Source organism: Ovis aries, chromosome 10, assembly GCF_016772045.2.
Source record: "Ovis aries strain OAR_USU_Benz2616 breed Rambouillet chromosome 10, ARS-UI_Ramb_v3.0, whole genome shotgun sequence".
Classification (NCBI taxonomy): Eukaryota; Metazoa; Chordata; class Mammalia; order Artiodactyla; family Bovidae; genus Ovis; species Ovis aries.
Genome location: NC_056063.1, coordinates 17,188,332 through 17,208,471, shown reverse-complemented (window position 1 = coordinate 17,208,471; position 20,140 = coordinate 17,188,332). Strand labels below are relative to the sequence as shown.

The 20,140-nt window shown below is 43.3% G+C and overlaps 1 protein-coding gene across 1 annotated transcript in view; it reads left to right on the top strand.

The window, feature by feature from the left end:
• The first annotated feature begins 285 nt into the window (after nt 1-285).
• Nucleotides 286-20,140, top strand: part of HTR2A (5-hydroxytryptamine receptor 2A) — a 64,722-nt gene continuing 44,867 nt past the window's right edge. The window contains exons 1-3 of the mRNA XM_004012066.6: nt 286-445; nt 901-1,644; nt 4,732-4,932. Of these exons, the coding sequence (XP_004012115.1) occupies nt 1,233-1,644; nt 4,732-4,932 (613 nt within the window). The 5' untranslated portion in view covers nt 286-445; nt 901-1,232. The remainder of the gene's footprint in view (nt 446-900; nt 1,645-4,731; nt 4,933-20,140) is intronic.

The following is a 20,140-nucleotide window of genomic DNA, read 5'->3' as shown; positions in this document are numbered from 1 at the left end:
CCCTCCCTGACTGTTGCTACCTTGCAGTTTATGACACAGACTGAGGGAGGGCTGCCGGAGCGAACCAGGCGGCGGTGGGGAGCAAGTCCCTTGCCGGGGACGCGGGAGTCCCTGGAGTGGGCGGCTGTGCCCACTGGAAGCCCGCGACGCGGTCCGCACGGCCGGGGACCATGTCTCCGCGCGCCCTGCCCGGCGAGCCCCGCGGGAGGGAGGGAGCACCCAGCCGGGCGGGGGCAGAGGGAGCCGCCGCGGACCTGGCAACGCTGGCACTGGCTCGACTCTCCCAGACAGTTTTGAAGTCAGCAAAACAGAAATCGAATTACTACGATGCTGGCAGTGGCCGCTCGGGGAGAAGGGGCTCTCTCTGCCGGCTTGATCACCAGGAGAGATGCAGCGAGTCACAGATGAGCCGAGCGTGTCTCCCGGGCGGACCCTGAGGACCCGTGTAAGTTGCCGCGCTCTCCGGCTGGCTGCTGTGTTTTACGCTTGTGTCATTTTCTTTCTGGCTTGAAAGGCTGCTTGGCCGCCATGGAATTGTTTCGATGAGAATTCCCAGTGTGGAAAGTTGTCTGCTGATCCTTAAGATTTTTTTTTTTTTTTCCCTTTGATTAACTAAGCCACAGAATACAAGCTGAAATTCCTGAAGGCAGTCGGGGCAATGCATCCCAAGACTGACAACTATAACCCAAAGTACCACTATACTTACTATGGGATTTACCCTGGATGTGTTTTTAACAGCCTGCCGTACTGTAGGCTGCCTGCAGCCCCACTGTTTGGGATCGAATGCTATTTTAACGCTGCTGTGGCTAAACTAGTATGATCAGTGTAACCAATGGAATGAGATAGAGCTAAATGACAGTCCTGGTAGTTAACAAAACTTTTCTTTTTTTTTTTGGCCAGGATTATATTTTTCTCCCTGACTCCTCAAAACTCAGCAACCTCTCTCTTAAAAGTTTATGCTGCTTTTTTGATCTTGCTTTGGAGAGAAAAAAAAGAAAAGAAGCTAGACAGAGGATTCTACTGAAATTGTGAAGGAAAGCACTGTAAAGAAGCCACCGCAGTTCTTTATCTTCTATTGTAATAATGGAAGAAGAAAAGCCAACCGATGGAGCCCAGCACATACGCCAGCCTCATTGTGACAGAGCTTGGGGACATAAAGCTGAATGGTGACCAGAGCCTGTAACCGGTAAGGTTTTTCTTACACTTCATCTGCTACAAGTTCCGGCTTAGAAATGGATATTCTCTGTGAAGAAAACACTTCTTTGAGCTCAACTACGAACTCCTTAATGCAATTACATGCTGACACAAGGCTCTACAATACTGACTTTAACTCCGGAGAAGGTAACACTTCGGATGCATTTAACTGGACCGTGGACTCGGAAAATCGAACCAACCTTTCCTGTGAGGGCTGTCTCTCACCACCCTGCTTCTCCTTACTTCATCTCCAGGAAAAGAACTGGTCTGCTCTGTTGACAGCGGTAGTGATTATACTAACCATTGCCGGAAACATACTCGTCATCATGGCAGTGTCCCTAGAGAAAAAGCTGCAGAATGCCACCAACTATTTCCTGATGTCACTCGCCATAGCTGATATGCTGCTGGGTTTCCTGGTCATGCCCGTGTCCATGTTAACCATCCTCTATGGTGAGTGGCATTAGCTTCCTAGCTGTACCCACATGGGTAACAAAACGCACGCATGTCATTAGCAGATGAGTCTGGGCTCAGGGGACCAACTAAGCGTAAGGCTTTGTTTATGGAGGAGGGGCTACCATGTTATACTACTTAAATTTTAAAATGAGATCACATTGTAAAAGATCAGACAAACTGTATGCTGTGATCATTGGAGAGTTTTGTGCTTTGAAACATACACAGTTTACACAGGGAGAGAAAGCATTGTGCTTAAAAGCACGTACATTTTATGTAGAATTATAAAGGTCCCAAGACAGTCCTAAAGCAATAGCATCTGTCATATCTGAATCCACTTGGTTTTCAAGCCTTTATATTCCCAACCAAATATCCCAGCCTTCGAGACAGGCCAGTTTGATCTTGGTCACACTGCTTTCAGTACTTCTAATGGAGTGGTAAAACCTTCCCAGTTCCCTTGGAATATTTACAGAGAGAACATTAGTAGTGCAGTGGGTTTAATGTTAAAATATGCAGCGTCTCCATTAGACTAAATGACTTATACCAGTTTTAATTGTTCCCTGCCTGAAGCAGCATTAATTTGGAGGTGTGCCTTTGAATTCTACCCCTCAGCTCTTTAAAAATGCATATGCATAAACTCCTCCCGAATTGTTTGGAGGAGGGTGGGAAACACATGGGAAGAGATTTATCTTGCCTCTTCTCAGTGGAGTTTGAAAGAGTCAAACCTCTCAGCAAGTCAGCAAACACTGGGACGACTTCAGCGGGAAGCAGAATGTGATATTCTTTCCAAATTATGAGTAATATAGCCAGATGTCTCCGTTTAAAAGTGGAAGAGGAGGGGAGATTATTGAGACCGCTGACACAGGCACACCAGCCCGTCACCTAGAGCTAGAAACAGTTTATGGGCATTTTTAGAAGGGATTTTTCTGGCTATGTCTTAAGACCTAAAATATGTGTATCAATCCATCCCCAAGCAGTATGGAGGAGGAAGGAGGTGAGCAAGGGAGCGTGGGCGTCAGGTTTGCACAGGGTCCACAGTGCTCCTTGCAAGGCCAGCCCCCGCTTGACGACTCAAAATGTCACACCAGGATGATCTGATTACATTCGCTTGTCATTTCCCAGACATCCGGGAGAGGTCCCCGCTTCCTAAAACCCTGCCATGTGGAAGGCAAACTCCAGGAGTGGGAGATGGCTCCCAGAGGGCCCATCCGGGAACCCAAGCCCCGGTGGGAGGCGGGGAGCGGTAGGTACCCCAGAGCGGCGAGTGGGGCTGGCAGATGTCAGCCAGGTTAGCAAGTCGAGTCCAGCTGGGCACCGCCGGCTCGGGGTGCAATGGTGCCCCCTGGTGGCCGAGGCTCTGTGCGCAGTTGATTCCCGAGAGAGACGCGCCTCTCCTTTGGCTGGTCCCCAGGACTCCACAGAAATGCCCCCTCCTTATCCCCACCACAGAAACCCAGACTACGGTCAGCCGCTGCCTCCTTGCAGAGAAAACTCCTCCCACGGTCAGCATCAGTTCCGACCAGGCAGCGGGTGGTTTCCTCCCAGGCACTGGGCTCTCCTTGGAGCTCAAGCTCTCTGCATACAGCATAAAAGGCGCCAAGTCAGACTTGTCTCCTGCGCTTTAACTTTTCTAAACATCAGTGGTGGCGTCTTGGTAGAGATGGTTTGTGAATAGAGACTTTGTTCAGCTTTGCGGGTCCAGAGCGTGGGGAAAGATGGTTTTCATAATTTTCCTTCTTAACATGTGTGCAGATCTAACACCACGGCTTAGATTGTCATCAAAACTAAGGAAGGTTCCTATAACCATTTGATCTCCCTCTAAAACAGATACAGGAGACTGTGTGTCCCTCAGACATACCCTATCTTTTTAACATAGCAGGTGACTTCCTGCCCTGCATCTCACAGTGGATCCTTATGGTAGCTTTAAGTCAATTTAATGTTGAGGTCCAACTTCCACCCACCCTCCTGGATATCAGGACACCCAGAAAAGCTGTTCAACTGATTCTAATGTGCACCCCTGGGTGAGAACCACTGCTCCAGGCAGTGGTTGCCCAAGTGTGGTTCCTGGACAGGTAGCATCCGTACCAGCTGGGAAATTGTTAGAAATGCAATTCTTCCTGCTCCACTGCACATGCGTAGAATCAGAACACCTGGAGGCGGGCTCCAGTGGCTCATTTTAAGAAACCACCTCGGAGATTCTGAGGCTCCTTCAAGTTTCAGCATCACTTCCCTGAAACAGTTCTCAGAAGAATACCATCCTTTTCTTCACCACTGTCTTCATCCCTCCTGCCCCACCTCCTGTCCCTCCAGTTTGAATTTAATCCCCAAATTATTAGGGAAGCTTCATTTTCATGAAGGCATATACCCAGTCTGTGGAGAAGGGCATGGCAACCCATTCCAGTATTCTTGCCTGGAGAATCCCAGGGAGAGAGGGGCCTGGTGGGCTATAGCCCACAGGGTCTCACAGAGCCGGACATGACTGAAGAAACAGCATGCACACATGCCCAGTCTGGATTTTTAAACATTTCTTCATTCACACCAATAGCATTTTTGGCAGACTGCTAAATGCCGTCACTGCACAAGACTGAGCAATTGTAATAATGGCTAAGAGATGGTCTAACCTCAGGAAACCTACAGTCTGAAAAAAAGTAAGTCAATAAGTAAGTAGCTAATAGGATTCTTTGACCAGGCTCCCCTGTCCATGGAATTCCCCAGGGTTCTTTGATAGAGGAACCCAAAGTACATCACAATTCCCAACCTAAGTCATTAAAAACAAAAAGAGAAGTAGATATTGTTAGGTAGAGGAGACAGAACGAGAGAAACCCTGAAGAGACACAGCCTGAGTTTACAACACACCAGCATGATTCCAGCTATAAGTTTTCAAATCTTGCGTTCAACCAGGGCAGTCTTACTCTACTTCAGTACAGTTGATTGACATCAGGCTGCTCTGAAGTACTGAAAATATCTCATGTTGCCCTTTGCTGTTAACCATGCCTTCTCCCAGGATGAAAACTATTCAAGCAGGGTAAATTTCATGCACCAGAGAAGCTCAAGGTCACTCGCTAATGCTAACCTTCTGCATCCCAGGGTACCGGTGGCCTCTGCCCAGCAAGCTCTGCGCTGTTTGGATTTACCTGGATGTGCTCTTCTCCACGGCCTCCATCATGCATCTCTGTGCCATTTCCCTGGACCGCTATGTTGCCATTCAGAACCCCATCCATCACAGCCGGTTCAACTCCAGAACTAAGGCGTTTCTGAAAATAATTGCTGTTTGGACGATATCAGTGGGTAAGTGGAACAGTATTTCAGACTCTCACTTCAAATGACAGTTCATGCGTTCTAAGTAGACTTCTGTTGTGGGTTTTTGTTTGTTTTTGCGCTGAACCCTGACATCCTCAATTAATTGTTCTGTTTGCTGCAAGATATGATATAGCATAGTAATTCGCAGCTTTGCTTTAGGAAAGAAAAATCTGTTAATGTCACAGGCAGACAACATAAATTTGTATTCTTACTTTTGCATAAGAATATACATGTACACCAACAGACTCAAAACAGAATAACTGTGCTGTGTGTGTGTTCAGCACTCAGTCGTGTCCAGCTCTTTTGCAACCCCATGGACTGTAGCCTGTCAGGACCTTCTGTCCATGTGATTTCCTAGGCAAGGATAATGGAGTGATTTGCTGTTTTCTTCTCCAAGGAGATCTTCCCAGCCTAGGTATTGAACCTACATCTCCCACATCGCAGGCGGATTCTTTACCACTGAGTCACCAGGGAAAAACTGTGCTATAGCCGTCTTCAAACACTTTTCCCATCTTACACTTTCAAATTCACGAAATTCAAGCGCCTGAATTCCTAAATCTTGAGTTTCCCAGAGACCTCAATGTTTATAATCACTGGACTTTGTGGTCAATGTAAGAAAACAGAGCCCAATACTGGAGAATGGACAGTGTCTAGGGGTAGAGAAAGGTGCCAGGCACCATAACTCAGAGGGAGAGGTAAGGACGACAGATGGTGGCGGGACTTAGTCAAAGAGAACCCAGCACCTCTGTAAGCCTCCTCATCCTGTTATGATACAACATGCCAGAGGATTTCAACCCGCTTCACTTAGGCTGATTACACACCTTCACCTGTCACCAGTATTGATTTTCTGTCAGACGCCTAATAGTCAGAAAATCCCAGGTAGCGGAAGCCAGAGACGGCTCCCAGGCAGCTAAGTGAACTGCACCCGTCACCTCAACAGGCTCGGTTCATAACCAAAGATTCCCTGGGAGTCTTTTTTTTAAGTTTTAAAGTTGCCAAGTGGAAACCACAATCCCACCAGGGCCACGTGGCTGCCAGTGTCTGCTCACAGGAGAAACTATGGGATTTGTTGGCAGGCTTGCCATCGAGGACTCATGGGAGTCTACTCACAGTTTTGTAGTGATAAAAAATACAAATGAATTATTGTTGAGTCACTCAGTCATGTCCAACTCTTTGTGGTCCCATGACTATAGCCCGCCAGGCTCAAGACATTTCCCAGGCAAGAATACTGGAGTGGTTGTCATTTCCTTCTCCAGGCGATCGTCCCAATCCAGGGATCAAATCCGAGTCTCCTGTGTCTCCTACATTGGCAGGCGGATTCTTTACCATAGGGATAGCAAGCACAATAACAGGATAGCTTGTGTTTTTCAGGCCCTATGGTTTTGCCTTGCTGTTAAATACATCATCTGCAGAGTAGGTAACTCCGTTCTATGGATAAGGAAATAGGTTCAAAAAGTAAACTGGCCAAAGCTAGTGAATAGCAAAGATTGTGCTCAATTGTGATAGGAACTTATTTAATTAACTTAAGGGATCATCCCTAGTGGTTCAGACAGTAAGGAATCTGCCTGCAGTGAAGGAGACTCAGGAGACCCGGGTTTGATCCCTGGGTCGGGCAGATCCCCTGGAGGAGGGCCTGGCAGCCGATTCCAGTCTTCTTGCCTGGGAAATCCCATGGACAGAGGAGACTGGCGGGCTACAGTCCATGGAGTCACAACAAGTCGGACATGCCTGAGCAACACACAGATGGGAACACTAACAAACTGCACCCGTGTGATCTCAGCATTTTTAGAAGTCCTAGCTGTTTTCCATTTTAAACTTCACAATACAGTCTGAAGCAGACAGAGTGGGAGACCTTATTTTGTATTTATCTGAAGGACTGAGGAAACAGGGCGGAGAAAGGGTGTGGCTTACTGGGTCGCCTCTCCAACTGGGTCAGGGCTAGGGCTCTAAGCTTCCAGCACCAAAGCCTGCTGTCCCTGCTGTCCCTGCTGAACTTGGTAAGTTCTTTCCTGAGAAAACAGATGCTGCTCCCAAAATATGCTTGCAGTTTCTGGGCCTGTGCAACCTTGAACTCATCCTACTAGGATCAAGAGAATGCAGGATTGCTCGTACTCAATCCCAGCTGCGTGTAAAAGCTCTGGGGAGCTACTGATTTCACCGGGGTGTGTGTGTGTGGGTGTGTGTGTGTGTGGGTGTGGGTGGGTGTGTACTCAGTCACTCAATCATGTCCAACTCTTTGCGACCCTATGGGCTTATGGCCCACCAGGCTCCCCTGCCTGTGGGATTTCCCAGGCAAGAATACGGGAGCAGGTTGCCATTTCCTACTCCAGGGGATCTTCCTTAACCAAGAATCAAAGCTGTGTCTCTTGCATCTCCTGCATTGGCAGGTGGATTCTTTACCATGGGCCACCTGGGAAGCCCTAGTAGTATAACGGCTGTTTCTTTAGCACAGCAACCAGAGACACAGTAGTGTTCAAAGCACCTTACGGGGGATAAATTGCAGAGAAAGAAGTTGCACGGGATGACAGAGCTCATAACCAGGAGTCACCCCAGGGCAATTCTGTTTGAAAGCCAACACTCTTAGTACTGCCCAAAACACAATCTGCTTCCTGCTCCTTCCAGCCATCACCCCAGGAGTCAGGCAGGCTGGAATGAGTTGTCAAGGAGACAGTCAGGAGCCATCATCCATCCATTTGGCCAAACTTTTATTGCATAGCTACTATGTCCTTGGATGCGCGTTTTGTGGTCCCTGACCATGTGGTCAGAGAAGGCAGATATGAGAAACCCTGAGGTTACCTAGGCTCTGTACCAGAATTCTGTGAGAGGTATGGCTGAGGAGTTGGTAAAGGTTAAAAAAAGAGTCAGTTCTAGTGAAGATGTGCACATACTAAATTGTGTCTTTGCGACCCCATGGACTATAGCCCACTGGGCTCCTGTGTGCATGGAATTTTAATGTAGCATAAATATTCTCCTGAATTATTTTTTAATGTTTCCATTTCCATTGATTTTTGTTGTTGCACATTTAAATCCTTAGGCTGGAAATTTTGTGTATGGTCTAATGTGCTTTCTTCTACCAATTATTAAAGCCTTTTCAGCATCTACTGATATCAGTTTTTCCCCTTCATTCAGTTTATTGATGTATTTAGTTTTCTTTCAGATTTGAATATCAAACTGCTCTTGCTTGCCTAGAATATGTTCATAAATGAAGTTGGATTTGTATAATTTGCTTAGTTGGTTTGTTATTCTTATAAGGTTTCTTTCGGTGGCTTTATTAAATTTGGGAGATTTTTTTCCCTTAAGATCTTGAAATATTTAAGTAGGAATGTGCTTTAAAGGTTATATAGAATTTAATTCTAAATCTTTCTCATCCTGGTGGCTTTTAAAATGGTATCTTTAACTATATCACAAACCTCTTTAACATTTTTATCTACATTTTCTACCTTGTTTTGGGTTACTAGCTGAATGCAAAGTTTGTCTTTTGTATTGATTCATTATCATTAAATGCAATGCTTTTGTTTTAAAGTCTGCTTCATCTGAAACTAGTATAACTATGCCAGGTTTTATTCTAGGGTCTTATTTTCTAGATATATTCTATTCCTTCCTGTTACTGCCAAACTCCTTTTTGACTTCATGTAAATATTAAGTACATTGCTTGTAAGAAGCATAGGAAGTTTTGCTTTTATTCAGTCTGTCTTTTAATTGTACTATTTTATTTGTATTTAATGTAACCCACATGTATTGGGATTTAAATTTACCACCTTGATTTTCTTTTTATTTCCCATTTTTCCTATGTTCCAGATGCTTTCCATTTTTGCCTTCTTTTGCACTAATCAAGAATTGTCGATTCATTATACCCCTTTATAGAACTGTTATCTCAGTCTTCTAAATCCTTTTAGTGATTATAACACTCATTTTTCCCCTAAAAGAGGCTAATACAATTACTTTATCACTTCCTAAATGATTCAAAAACCTTAGCATATTTAAGTCAGTTTACCCCATCCTTTGTATTGTTTTTGCTAATTTCTATTTATCTTTTTAAAACCTGTAAGTCATCATAAACGTTCTGTTCACTTAGTATTTGTTCTTCGCATATTGACCCTTGCTATTGCTATTTATCGCTTATGTCACCTCTGTGATTCTGCCTGGGTTTATAGTCCTAATTCCTGAAGAATTTCTATCAGAATATCACATAGGTTTATCTCAGCTTTATTGTTTTTATAACAAACATTTTTTTTCACCTTCATTTTAAGCATATTTTTGTTCAGTATAGAATTCAAATCTGGGAGTTAAATTTTTAAAGCAAGTTATGGATGGTGTTCTAAAGTTCTAGTTTATAGTTTCTTAGCAAGAACTTTGCTGTCAGACTTGTTTATAATCTACCACCTCTTACCACCCTTTCCAGCTATAGGATTTTTTTACCATTTTTTTTTTAATTTCTTTCATTACATCAACATGAATCCACCACGCGTGTACACCTGTTCCCAATCCCGAACCCCCCCCCCCCCCCCCCCCCAACACACCATCCCTATTTTAACAATTTTACGCTGATGTACTTCCGTGTGGGTTAGTTTTGCTCTTATCCTGAGTGAGTGAGTGAAGTCGCTCAGTTGTGTCCGACTTTTTGCGACCCCCATGGACTGTAGCCTACCAGGCTCCTCCCTCCATGGGATTCTCCAAGCAAGAGTACTGGAATGCGTTGCCATTTCCTTCTCCATGGGATCGTCCCGACCCAGGGATCGAACCCGGGTCTCCTGCATTCCAGGCAGATGCTTTAGCCTCTGGGCCACCAGGGAAGCCCTTATCCTATGTGGTGTTTATACTGATTCTTAAATTTGTAGCTCAATGCCTTTTGTCAGTTTGGGAGAAATCTTGGTCATCATCTTTTCAAATATTGCTTCTGCTCCATTCTCTCTCCTGTCCTCCACTAACTTCTTAGACTCCAATTTCCCGTATGATAGAACTTTTACTCATGTTTATGATTCTTAAGGGGCTTTCCAGGTGGCTCAGTGGTAAAGAGTCCGGCAATCAGGAGACACAAGACACGTGGGTTAGATCTCTGAGTTGGGAAGATCCCCCAGAGGAGGAAATGGCAACCCACTCCAGTATTCTTACCTGGAAAATTCCCTGGGCAGAAGAGCCTGGCGGGCTACAGTCCATGGGGCCGCAAAGAGTTGGACACAACTGAGCACGCACCCATGACTCTTAAACGCTTTTCTACATTTTTCACTTTTCAATTCTTACTTTAGTGTGGATCATTTTACTGACTTGTCTTCTCCTGGGTTGTTAATCCCCTCACCAGCTATTTCTAATTGGCTGTTAAGCCTATGTTGTATTCTTAATTCGGTACTAGCATGTGTTTTTAGAATTCCCACTTGATTCCTTTTTGTAGATTCGAGTATGCAGGTGGCGCTGGTGGTTAAACAAAAAACAAAAAAAAACCCACCTGCCTGCCAATGCAGAAGACTCAATCCCTGGATCAGGAAGATCCCCTGGAGAAGGAAATGGCAACCCACTCCAATATTCTTGCCTGGAGAACCCCATGGACAGAGGCGCCTGGTGGGCTACAGCCCATGGGGTCGCAAAGAGTCGGACGTGACAGCACGCACGCACATGCACGCACAGGCACGCACATGCACGCACGCACTCTGGAATAACTCTGTTTTCGTCTGTTTTCTTAAATATTAATCACAGGTATCTGAGTAACCTGGGAATTTCTATTTTCTAGAGTCTTTTTCTATTAGGTTCTGTCAGCTGCTAAGCCTGGTAATTTTATTAAATATAGACATTGGGGAAAAAAAATATGTGGATACTGTGTTGATGTTGCCATTCTTCAGAGAGCGGTCCATTAACTTTAGCAGTTAGGTCTCCTAAATCCAGCCAGGTTTAGGATGAGTTTTTGTGAGCACTGGTCTATTTTCATTTTACCCTTATACCTAGGATATATTCCTTCTTGACCTCAGATGAACATGACTTCAAGTCTCCAGTTTCAAGACCTCTCAACTCTCGTTTTTGTCTCCTTGGCACCATAAGGCTGCTGCTAACCCTTTCGTTTTTTACTGGAGTATAAGTGACTTACAATATTGTGTTAGTTTCTGCTGTACAGCAAAGTGAAATGGTTATACATATATCCACTCTTGGAGATTCTTTTCCCATATAGGCTGCTACAGGGTATGAATAGAGTTCCCTGTGCTATAGCAATAGGTCCTTATTAGTTGTCTGTTTTATATCGAGTAGTGTGTATATGTCTTTACTTCTCAATCTGTCCTTCTAACAAGTTGGTAAATGCCTTAAAGGGAAAGGAGGCTCATACCATTACATTCACTTTTTTTCTCTTCCTTTCACTCCAGATCATAACCCCTGAAATCCTGGCTACTTTGACAGCCTTAACTCCCAATTTTTGACCACCCAACCCCACCCAAGACAAAGATTGAGGCCTTGAATTTTGCTTTATTTGACACTAATATGCTGTACCTCCTTCTTGTTCGAGTCTTTCCAATATATCTTTTCTCACCCCTTCATTTTTAATATCTGTTCTTTTGTTTAATATACTTATCTTCACCGATTACTTACAGATGGACTTTTTAAAATAAAATCTGATACTCTGCCTTTTGATAATGAAATTCAGTCTGCCTACATTTACTGTGACAACTGACATAGTTGGGTTTATTCCTCTGATTTTACATTCATCACGTGCCTTTCTTTGTAATAGTTACTTTTCTTCCTCGTTTCATATGCTTGCTGACTTGCACAATGTTTTGTTTCTTTCACCCCATCCCAGTTAGTTTGAATTTCTTCTTGGCTTTTCCATTCCTTTTTTGATTATAAAAGCTGAGTCGTGTCCAACTCTTTGCAGCCCCACAGATAGTAGCCCACCAGGCTCCTCTGCCTGTGGAATTTTCCAGGCAAGAATGCTGGAGTGGGTTGCCATTTCCTCTTCCAGGGGATCTTCCCAACCCAGGGATCGAACCTGCATTTCTTGCATCTGTCTCTTGCATCGGCAGGCAGATTCTTTACCACTAGTACCACCTGTAGTCTTATCCCAAACAATCATTATACTGACATTTCTATTACTATTAATTTATGTAAAATAAATAGTAACCCCACTAAATTGTTTTATTTCCTCATACATCCTGAGTCCCAATCATAGATTTTTCTGTTATTTTACTTATTTATTTTAATTGGAGGCTAATTACTTTACAATATTGTGGTGGGTTTTGCCATACAATGACATGAAGCTAATGGCACAATAGATCCTTTTTAAGCAAGTCAAAAATGAAGAAACCATAAAGATCAATATAGACAGAGCTCAATACATGAGAAATAGTACATTGTATATGGCTAAAATCAACATCAACAAAGTCAGAAGCAAACTTTCAATGTCTGGATAACAGACCAAAGAGCACCCGCATTTTGATAAAAAAAAAAAAAAAATGAAAACACAGGCAATTGAACAGGGTAAAAATAAACTATACGAACAGGCAATTCACAGAAACCTAAGTTAGAATGGACAAAGCTCATGAAAAACACTCAGCCTTTTTAACAGTTATGGAGATATAGTTTAAAACAATAATGCAATATCACTTTTTACCCATTTGACTGGCAAAATTAAAATGAGTGAAAACACGCACTGCAGTTCTGGATACGGTGCCCTGTGTACCCATATTCAGTTTGTGTGAATATGAGTTGTTTGTTCTTGAACAGTCTAGCAAACGTTATTAAAATTTGGCCTACCAGCCTCACTCGAGGGGATCTGTTCTACAGGAAAACAAAAGTACATGTAGGAATCTATGATAATTTGAGGGAATAGCAGAAAAGCTAGGTCATGGTTGAATATATTATTTTAAATTATGGAATATTCTGCAGCTCTTAAAAATCTTGGGTTGGGGTTATGGAGATTCAACTAGAGGAATGTCTGTGAAGTTAAGTGCAGAAAGCAGGTGCCACGCATGGTCTGGACCCATTCTGGTAAGTAACAGTAAACTGTTACTAATAGGAACAGTACACGGAGATGTTTACATATCATTAATAGCACTGAGAAACTATTAAAGGACTTCACACTTGCCAAGAAGGTAAAATTAGGAAGAATGGCAGGATTATTATATTTTCCCTCACATATTTCTGTATAATTTTTCACACAAATATGATAATAAAGTGTTTTAGATCAGGGGTCCCCGACCTCCAGGATCTAATGCCTGATATTCTGAGGTGGAGCTGATGTAATAATAATAGAAATAAAATACACAGTAAACGTGATGTGCTTGATCATCCCTATGCCATCCCTCCCCAAATCCGTGGAAAAACTGGCTTTCACAAAACTGACCCCTGGTGCCAAAAGGGTTGGGGACCACTGATCTATAGGTCCACGAATGAAACCGTTACACCTGCCTCATAGGAGAGAGGGCTCTGTGAGAGGTGGCGGTGGTGTTTAGTTGCTAAGTCGTGTCCGACCCTTTGCAACCCCATGGACTATAGCCTACCAGGCTCCTCTGTCCATGGGATTTCCTAGGCAAGAATGCCAGAATAGGTTGCCATCCCCTTTCCTTTCTTCCTTTCCCAGGCAAGAATACTGGAATAGGTTGCCGTTTCCTATGCTGACCCTCAAAGTTTTGCAAGGATCTAACAGATGGCAAGCTTGGTAACCACATCAGAGACGACTCAGGTTCTCTTGCTCTAGGTGTCTCTGAAATTGGCTGCTTCTCCCCAGCTCCTTACAGTGACCAGCTTGGTCAGTTTACTTTTGCCAAGGCCTCTAACTCTGAGGAACAATGAACATAATTACAAATTGATTCCATTTTCTATGTGTGAGTTTCTCTGAGTAAAGAAGTGATGACAGTCAAGATTGAAGCATTAGATTAAGAATGATCCTGAGCTTCTCTGAATTTCATTTTGCCTTTATAAACACAATTCCCTTGATCAGAGGGAACCATGACTTCAGCTACAATATATAAAATGAGCAAACCTCTTCCTCATCATGATTGCCTTGCTAATGCTGTATGAGAAAAGAAAATAGATGCTGTTTATTCCCTGACTGTCTTTAGCAGGTAAAAGTATATGTCAGATAGAAAATGTGAAAATGACTATTTTCATGTTGCCATATCCTGCCAAGCAAGCCAAGACACCAACTTAATTTTTTCCCTTGTGCTTATTTCATTTTAGAATTGTATTTGCAGCTCATGAGTAATTTTGAAGTATCGTGAGTATAAATAAGATTTTTCCTCCCTCAAGGCTAAGCATGACCTTGTATTTTATGCACTATTACTTTTGTAATAGAAGAGACAAGCTGTGTCAATTTATTCAGTCCTTCGCCTTCACAAACTGGGACACCACACACAGGATCCTAGACTAAATGTTTAGGTCATTGGATCCAACCTCATGCCTTCAGGCAGGCCAAACTTCCCTTCCTAGACTACGTAGATGAATGAAGCAGCTTTGAGGGACAATGAAAACGCTACATCTCATTACAGCTTTAATTTGTATTTATCTGATTAGATAGTATTTGAGCATCTTTTTATGTTTTGAGCAAATTCATATTAAGTTTGCTGTAGTTGGCTGCCTGTAGTTTTGGCTGTAGAACTTGGTGGTTATGAGCAAAAAGTCTGGAGCCAACTATCTGAATGAGTCCCCTGTAAGCCGTGTAACCTTGGGCAAGTTACTCAGCCTCTCTGCACCTTTGGTTCCTCGTGAGTAAATGACAATAACAGTACCTACATTGTGAGGTTGCTCTAACAATTGAATAAATACAGCATTTGTCTCATGTTAAAAGCGTACAACATCCTTTGAACTCCTTTCTGTAAGGTTCTTGGACTTTTCCTAACACAAAATAAGAGAATTAGCTGTTTGTTCATGTTTTCACAGTTTATCTATATATTCCCAATAGGTTGTCACTTGCCATTACTTATGGTGGTCTTTTTCCCTCACATACTTATATATATGATTTTATTTATAGATGTTCTTTTCTCCTTTATGGCTTCTGAATTTTGAAGTGTTACTAAAATTGCTTTTCCCACTACAAAGTTATAAGAGGAATTATTCCCTATTGTCTTCCATTATTTCTGTGGCTTTGTTTTATACACTTAAGTCTTTGATCCATTTAGAATTTAACCTGTGGCTTAATTTTATTATTTCTACACTGCTTTTTATACCAGCTACTTACTGTACCACTTATTTGCCCTTTGATATGCCGCCTTTATCATACACTCAGTTCTCAAATATGTATATTTGGGTTTATTTCTGAACTTTATATTCTGTTGACCAGTCTGTTCATTCACTTACAGCATACTTTTGTTGAGATGAAATATGGCCTTTATTATCTCTTAAAACTAATATTCCCTCATTGCTCTTTTTCAGAGTTTTCCTAGCTGAAATTTTCACTTGCTTTTTTGAGTCTGAGTTATTAGAAATCAACTTCTATCTAGTTCCAGAAAAGAAAATTTTATTAGAGCTGAATACAATTTTGTAAATCAATTTTCTGGACCTTTTTGCTGGCATATCTGTATACTTCTGGTCTTATTTAGTGTGTGTTTGTAAACAGCCTCAAATTCCATTTGGAATTAGGTGAAAGTACCTACAGGTAGCTACCAAAAATTTTAGCACTTAGGTTTTAAAAAATTACATGTGTATTTAGGTCCAAGAGGAATGATAGTGAAATATGTATGTCGAGTTTTCCCATCATACCATATCTTCTGGGGGTGGGAAAAGGCTTGGAAAAATACAAAATAAATCAACAGAATAAAATAGGCTCAAAACCAGATGGTGTTCTGTTGCCCTTCTTAGTGGGGTACACCCCTAGCTCTACTGTCAGAAACAGATGTACCTGGGGACCCCATTTGGGGTTCTCTCCTCAGACCTTATAGGTGTATGCCCAAGCCCCTTGCTGCCAGGAGTCAGCCTAGGAACTGGGTTTCAGAGACTCATCACACAACAAGGACAGGAAGGACCTGGGTTACCTGCTGTCTCTCCCACTGCGTAGAGATCACGTTGTAGTTGAGCATCTACCGAGACACTAGGCTGGCCAAGAAGTTCATTCGACAGGTTCCATATGATGTTGGCCCAAATGAACTTTTTGGCCAACCCAATACAAACAAACTGCTGAATAATTCATCTAACTTGCCTTTCCCTCAGTTTTCTCTATCTTCTGATTTCTCTCCTGGGTGCAGTAAGATCGCCTCCCCTCTTTTCACCCCTGCCACAATGCATTAGCACATCAGAGATCCACAAAGAAGCTCTGGGCGCTGCCCCAGCCTGCAGGTGAGTGGGTTGGTGTCCAGGAGCAGTGACGCTCACAGTCCAGAGGGGCTGCCATCTTTCCTTAGGGTGCTACAGCACCAGAGAGCTGCCAAGGAGCCCGCCACACTGTCCCTGCCCTGAAACAAAGCCTCTGCAGGGTCACCTCACTGTCCACCTCCTTCTCTTGACCCCCGAGTGAAGCACCCTTTCCCTTTCCAGACACAGGTGCGAGAATTCAATGACATCTCCCCCAGCAGACCACCTCATCTCATACTTCTCATTTACTTCGTCCAAATTGATCCTTCCCTCTGGGGTCAGCAGGTAGGAATCTTCACTAAGTCAGGATCAATAGCAGATCACCCGATCAATTTGTTGGAACATCACATCACAAAAAGACTGGGCTCTTAGAAGACATGTCCTTGGTTGTCCTTTAGCACACTGCCCTCCATGGATAAGAGGAGATGTAATGGCCCAAGTAGTTTAGAGCCTGCCAGAGTGACAGCTGACTTCTCTACGCATGGCAGATTCTAGCCATAGCCATGGGACTGTGTACTGAATACAACAGCATTCGGTAGCATGCCTTCTCCACAACCACTGGAAACTGGTGGGGAAAATTCAGAAATGATCCAATGAAAAAGAAACACTTTCATCCTTTATGGACTGGGCTTTCATTGTAGACTGAATTTCTTGGCTTTTTGCTCATCATTGTTCTAAGGTGGAAGAGTTACAGGAGGGGACACAGGATTGGGACTTTTATAGCTTCTGGGCAATTACAGCAGAGAACTAGCATCCATAAATTGCCCCCTCCTGCCCTTGGGCTGCATCAGGAATTTGCAAGCTATGGAAGCATCTGCTTCCTCCAAATCTATCATTTCCTTTTGGGCCAGCAGGTAGGAAATCTTCACTAAGTCAGGAAGGGTAACAGATCATCTGATCAATTTGTTATCGCTCTCACCCTTTGTGCCCTGGTACTTCTTCCCTCGGTGGCCTGACAAAACCCCAGCCCTGGACACCCAACCTTTACTGTTGCTGGAGAAAATTACACACTGTGAATCGAGCACCACCCACCTGTGGTCTCCATGCCTGCCTGGACTCTCATTGTTTTCAATCTTTTGGTTTATCTTTAGTGGATGTATTCAAATCTTTTTCCTATTAAAGTCTTATAAACCCTGGGTACCATGCTCTGAGCAGACGATCTTATTCCCTTTCAACCTAAGAAGGGGCCATCAAGTACAATTCCTTTACTCCCACTTTCTAATTCCACTTTCAGTTTTCAGTTTCCAAATGGGCATCCCCAGAATAGCCAAGTTCTTCCACACTTTGTCTCTGCATCCTATCCCTCCCACCAGAAGCTCTGACTTCTCCCCATCTGCCTCTCTCTGAATCAATTTCATGTAAAGGTTCTGCTCACTTGCTCCACTTTGTCACCTCTGGTTCACACCCTCACGCACCATCCGGCTTTGACCTCTCTCCTTTGTACTGTTCTTCAAGGTCACCTAATTCGTAATCCAATCCAAAAGTCTGTTTCTATTTTAATAACATACTCAAGTAACACATGAATGCACCCTCAATGTGAGAAAGTCAAACAGCTCTGACTATAGAATGAAGTTGTCCTTCACCCCTCCTGCCTCTCCAGACCAGCACCCACAGGCACTGTGCTGACCTTGAACCTCACTGTGATTGCTCAATGCAGAGCATAAGCAGGAGAGGAGAGAGTAACACCAGGCAGAACTCAAGTCCCCTCCCACTGGTATATCCCGACTCTGCTTGCATTTCCGGCTGTACCCTCCAGACCCTGGTGACCTCTGCTGCAATTTCTTTGTTTCAGCCCTTTCTTCAGCTTCTTCTCCTCTCTAAACCAAGTCCCATCGGCTGTCTGTCTTCCAGAGATGCCTCCATCATTTGTGAAATACTAATAAGATGATATTTTCGTGGGTCGTTATAGTTTATTCTGATCAATGTGCTTTATCTTTTTTTAATCATTAAATGGAATTTTGGGAGTGAATAGAGACACATGGACATGTGAGCTTGGATAATATCTTGATCCAAGTTTTATTTACATATAGATAAACCAATCTTTATCTACAATCCTTTCATGCATTTAAGTGTGTATTGACATCTCTTCAAAACTGTCTCTTTCTTCAGAATCTCCCCCTCCCTCTCTGATGTGTTGCTTGTACAGTCTCCTTTTTCTCTTATTCCGTATATGGTAGTGTTCTCTCTAGATCTATTCTCCACCTTCTCATTTTTTTATTCTCCTCGCTTTGCTGGGTCCCTTCCTTTTCCATAGATTCACCTATTAGCAGAACACTGAGAAACTAACAAATCTATATTCTAGCCCAAAGTGCTCCCCAGAACTTCAGACTCTGGCATCCAACTATGTGATAAGGACTTCTAGCCAGAAATCCCGCAAGAGCCTCAGTGTTACCAGATCAGAAGCTGTGCTCACTGTCTGCTGTTCCTCCTCCTGAAACCTCTAGTTCAGAACATGGCTAACATCTACTCGATTACTACATACCCAGAAGTCTTCCATATCTAAGCAGTTGGCTACTCCCTTGGCCTTGACTTGCTAGTCGTTTCATATCCGCTTCTTCTCCTTTCATTCAGCTCTACCATCTGTCCTGCTCACGGGGTTTTGAGTTTGTTTGGTGTGGTTTTTTGGGAGGCTGTCATTCTCCACCTTGTCACCAAAGTCACCCTGTGAAATAAAGGTTTCACTAAATCACTCTCCTGTTGGAAACCCTTCGGTTTGCTTGTTCCCAAAGGACTGGCTTTGCTGCCTGTAGATTATAGATCCTTACATGAGAGACACAAAGCCCCGTAAGTCTGGTCCCTCCCACACCTCTGTTTCACCTCCTACCATACTTTGCCTCACATTTTATTCTCCAGCTACAATAAATTGCCCAGAATTCCCGTGTCATTTCACCTTCATCTTTGCCTCTCCTGCTGCAAACGCCTTCTCACCTGCTCACTTGGCTAATTTCTACTTCTCTGTTGGTACCGCCTCCTCTGGGAAGCCTTTTTCATTTCTCACTTCTCTCCAAGGATTAGGTATTTGCCTTGCTTTGATTCTTCCACAACTTTTAATGTAGTATCTTTGCACAAATTTTAATCATCTGTTTATTCCCTTGCTAGATGATGAGTTACCAAAGAAAACAAGAAATGAAAATATATATACTTAATCTTCAGCCCAAGTTACAGAATAGATAATGCCTTTCCGTGCTTGCACGCAAAAATTAATTTCTAGAGTCAGACTGAAGGTACCTTTAAGAAATTTAGTTTATGCTTGATTTCAGAAACCTATTTTCAACCTGTTTTTAGATTGCTTTCCCCATACTTTATGAAAGCCTAACGCTTATATCCAAATAAACTGCTACTTTTATTTTTCTACTTAATACCTCCCATGCTGTGGTTATTATAAAGGCCTAATTAATAGGGTCTGTAAGAAAGTTGTTGAATCTTTTCCCCCACCAGTTGATGGACTTTGGTTTGCGATTTTGTGGCCTGTTTGGAAAGTGTGGGACAATTCTCCTCCTTTGAAGCCAGGTTCTCTCCTGTCAGAATCAACATAGCATCTCAGTGTAGTTTTTCATTGGCTGCTTTTTTAAAATAGTAACAAGAAGGTAAGTAATATATCTCTCGGGGGCCTCAAGGATGTCTCAGGCAGAATCTCATCATTGCAGCTGAACATCCCTGGGGTCTCCACATTCTGCAGTCCAAACACCACCTCTCCAAGTTCATATTTTTCCTTCCTTTACCCCAGAATTATGCCACTCTGGGGAAGCTGACTAACATGAGTCCAGTTCAAATACACTGACTTATTTGATACATCGGTAATATACACCCATCTTCCTGGACCCATTCACCTGCTTGGGATTCTCCTTCCTGGCTGGGCAAGCCTCTCAAATGGCCATACAAAATAGCAATGTGAAGTAAGGGAGGGTCCACAGTGGGCCAGAGGCAGGATAAG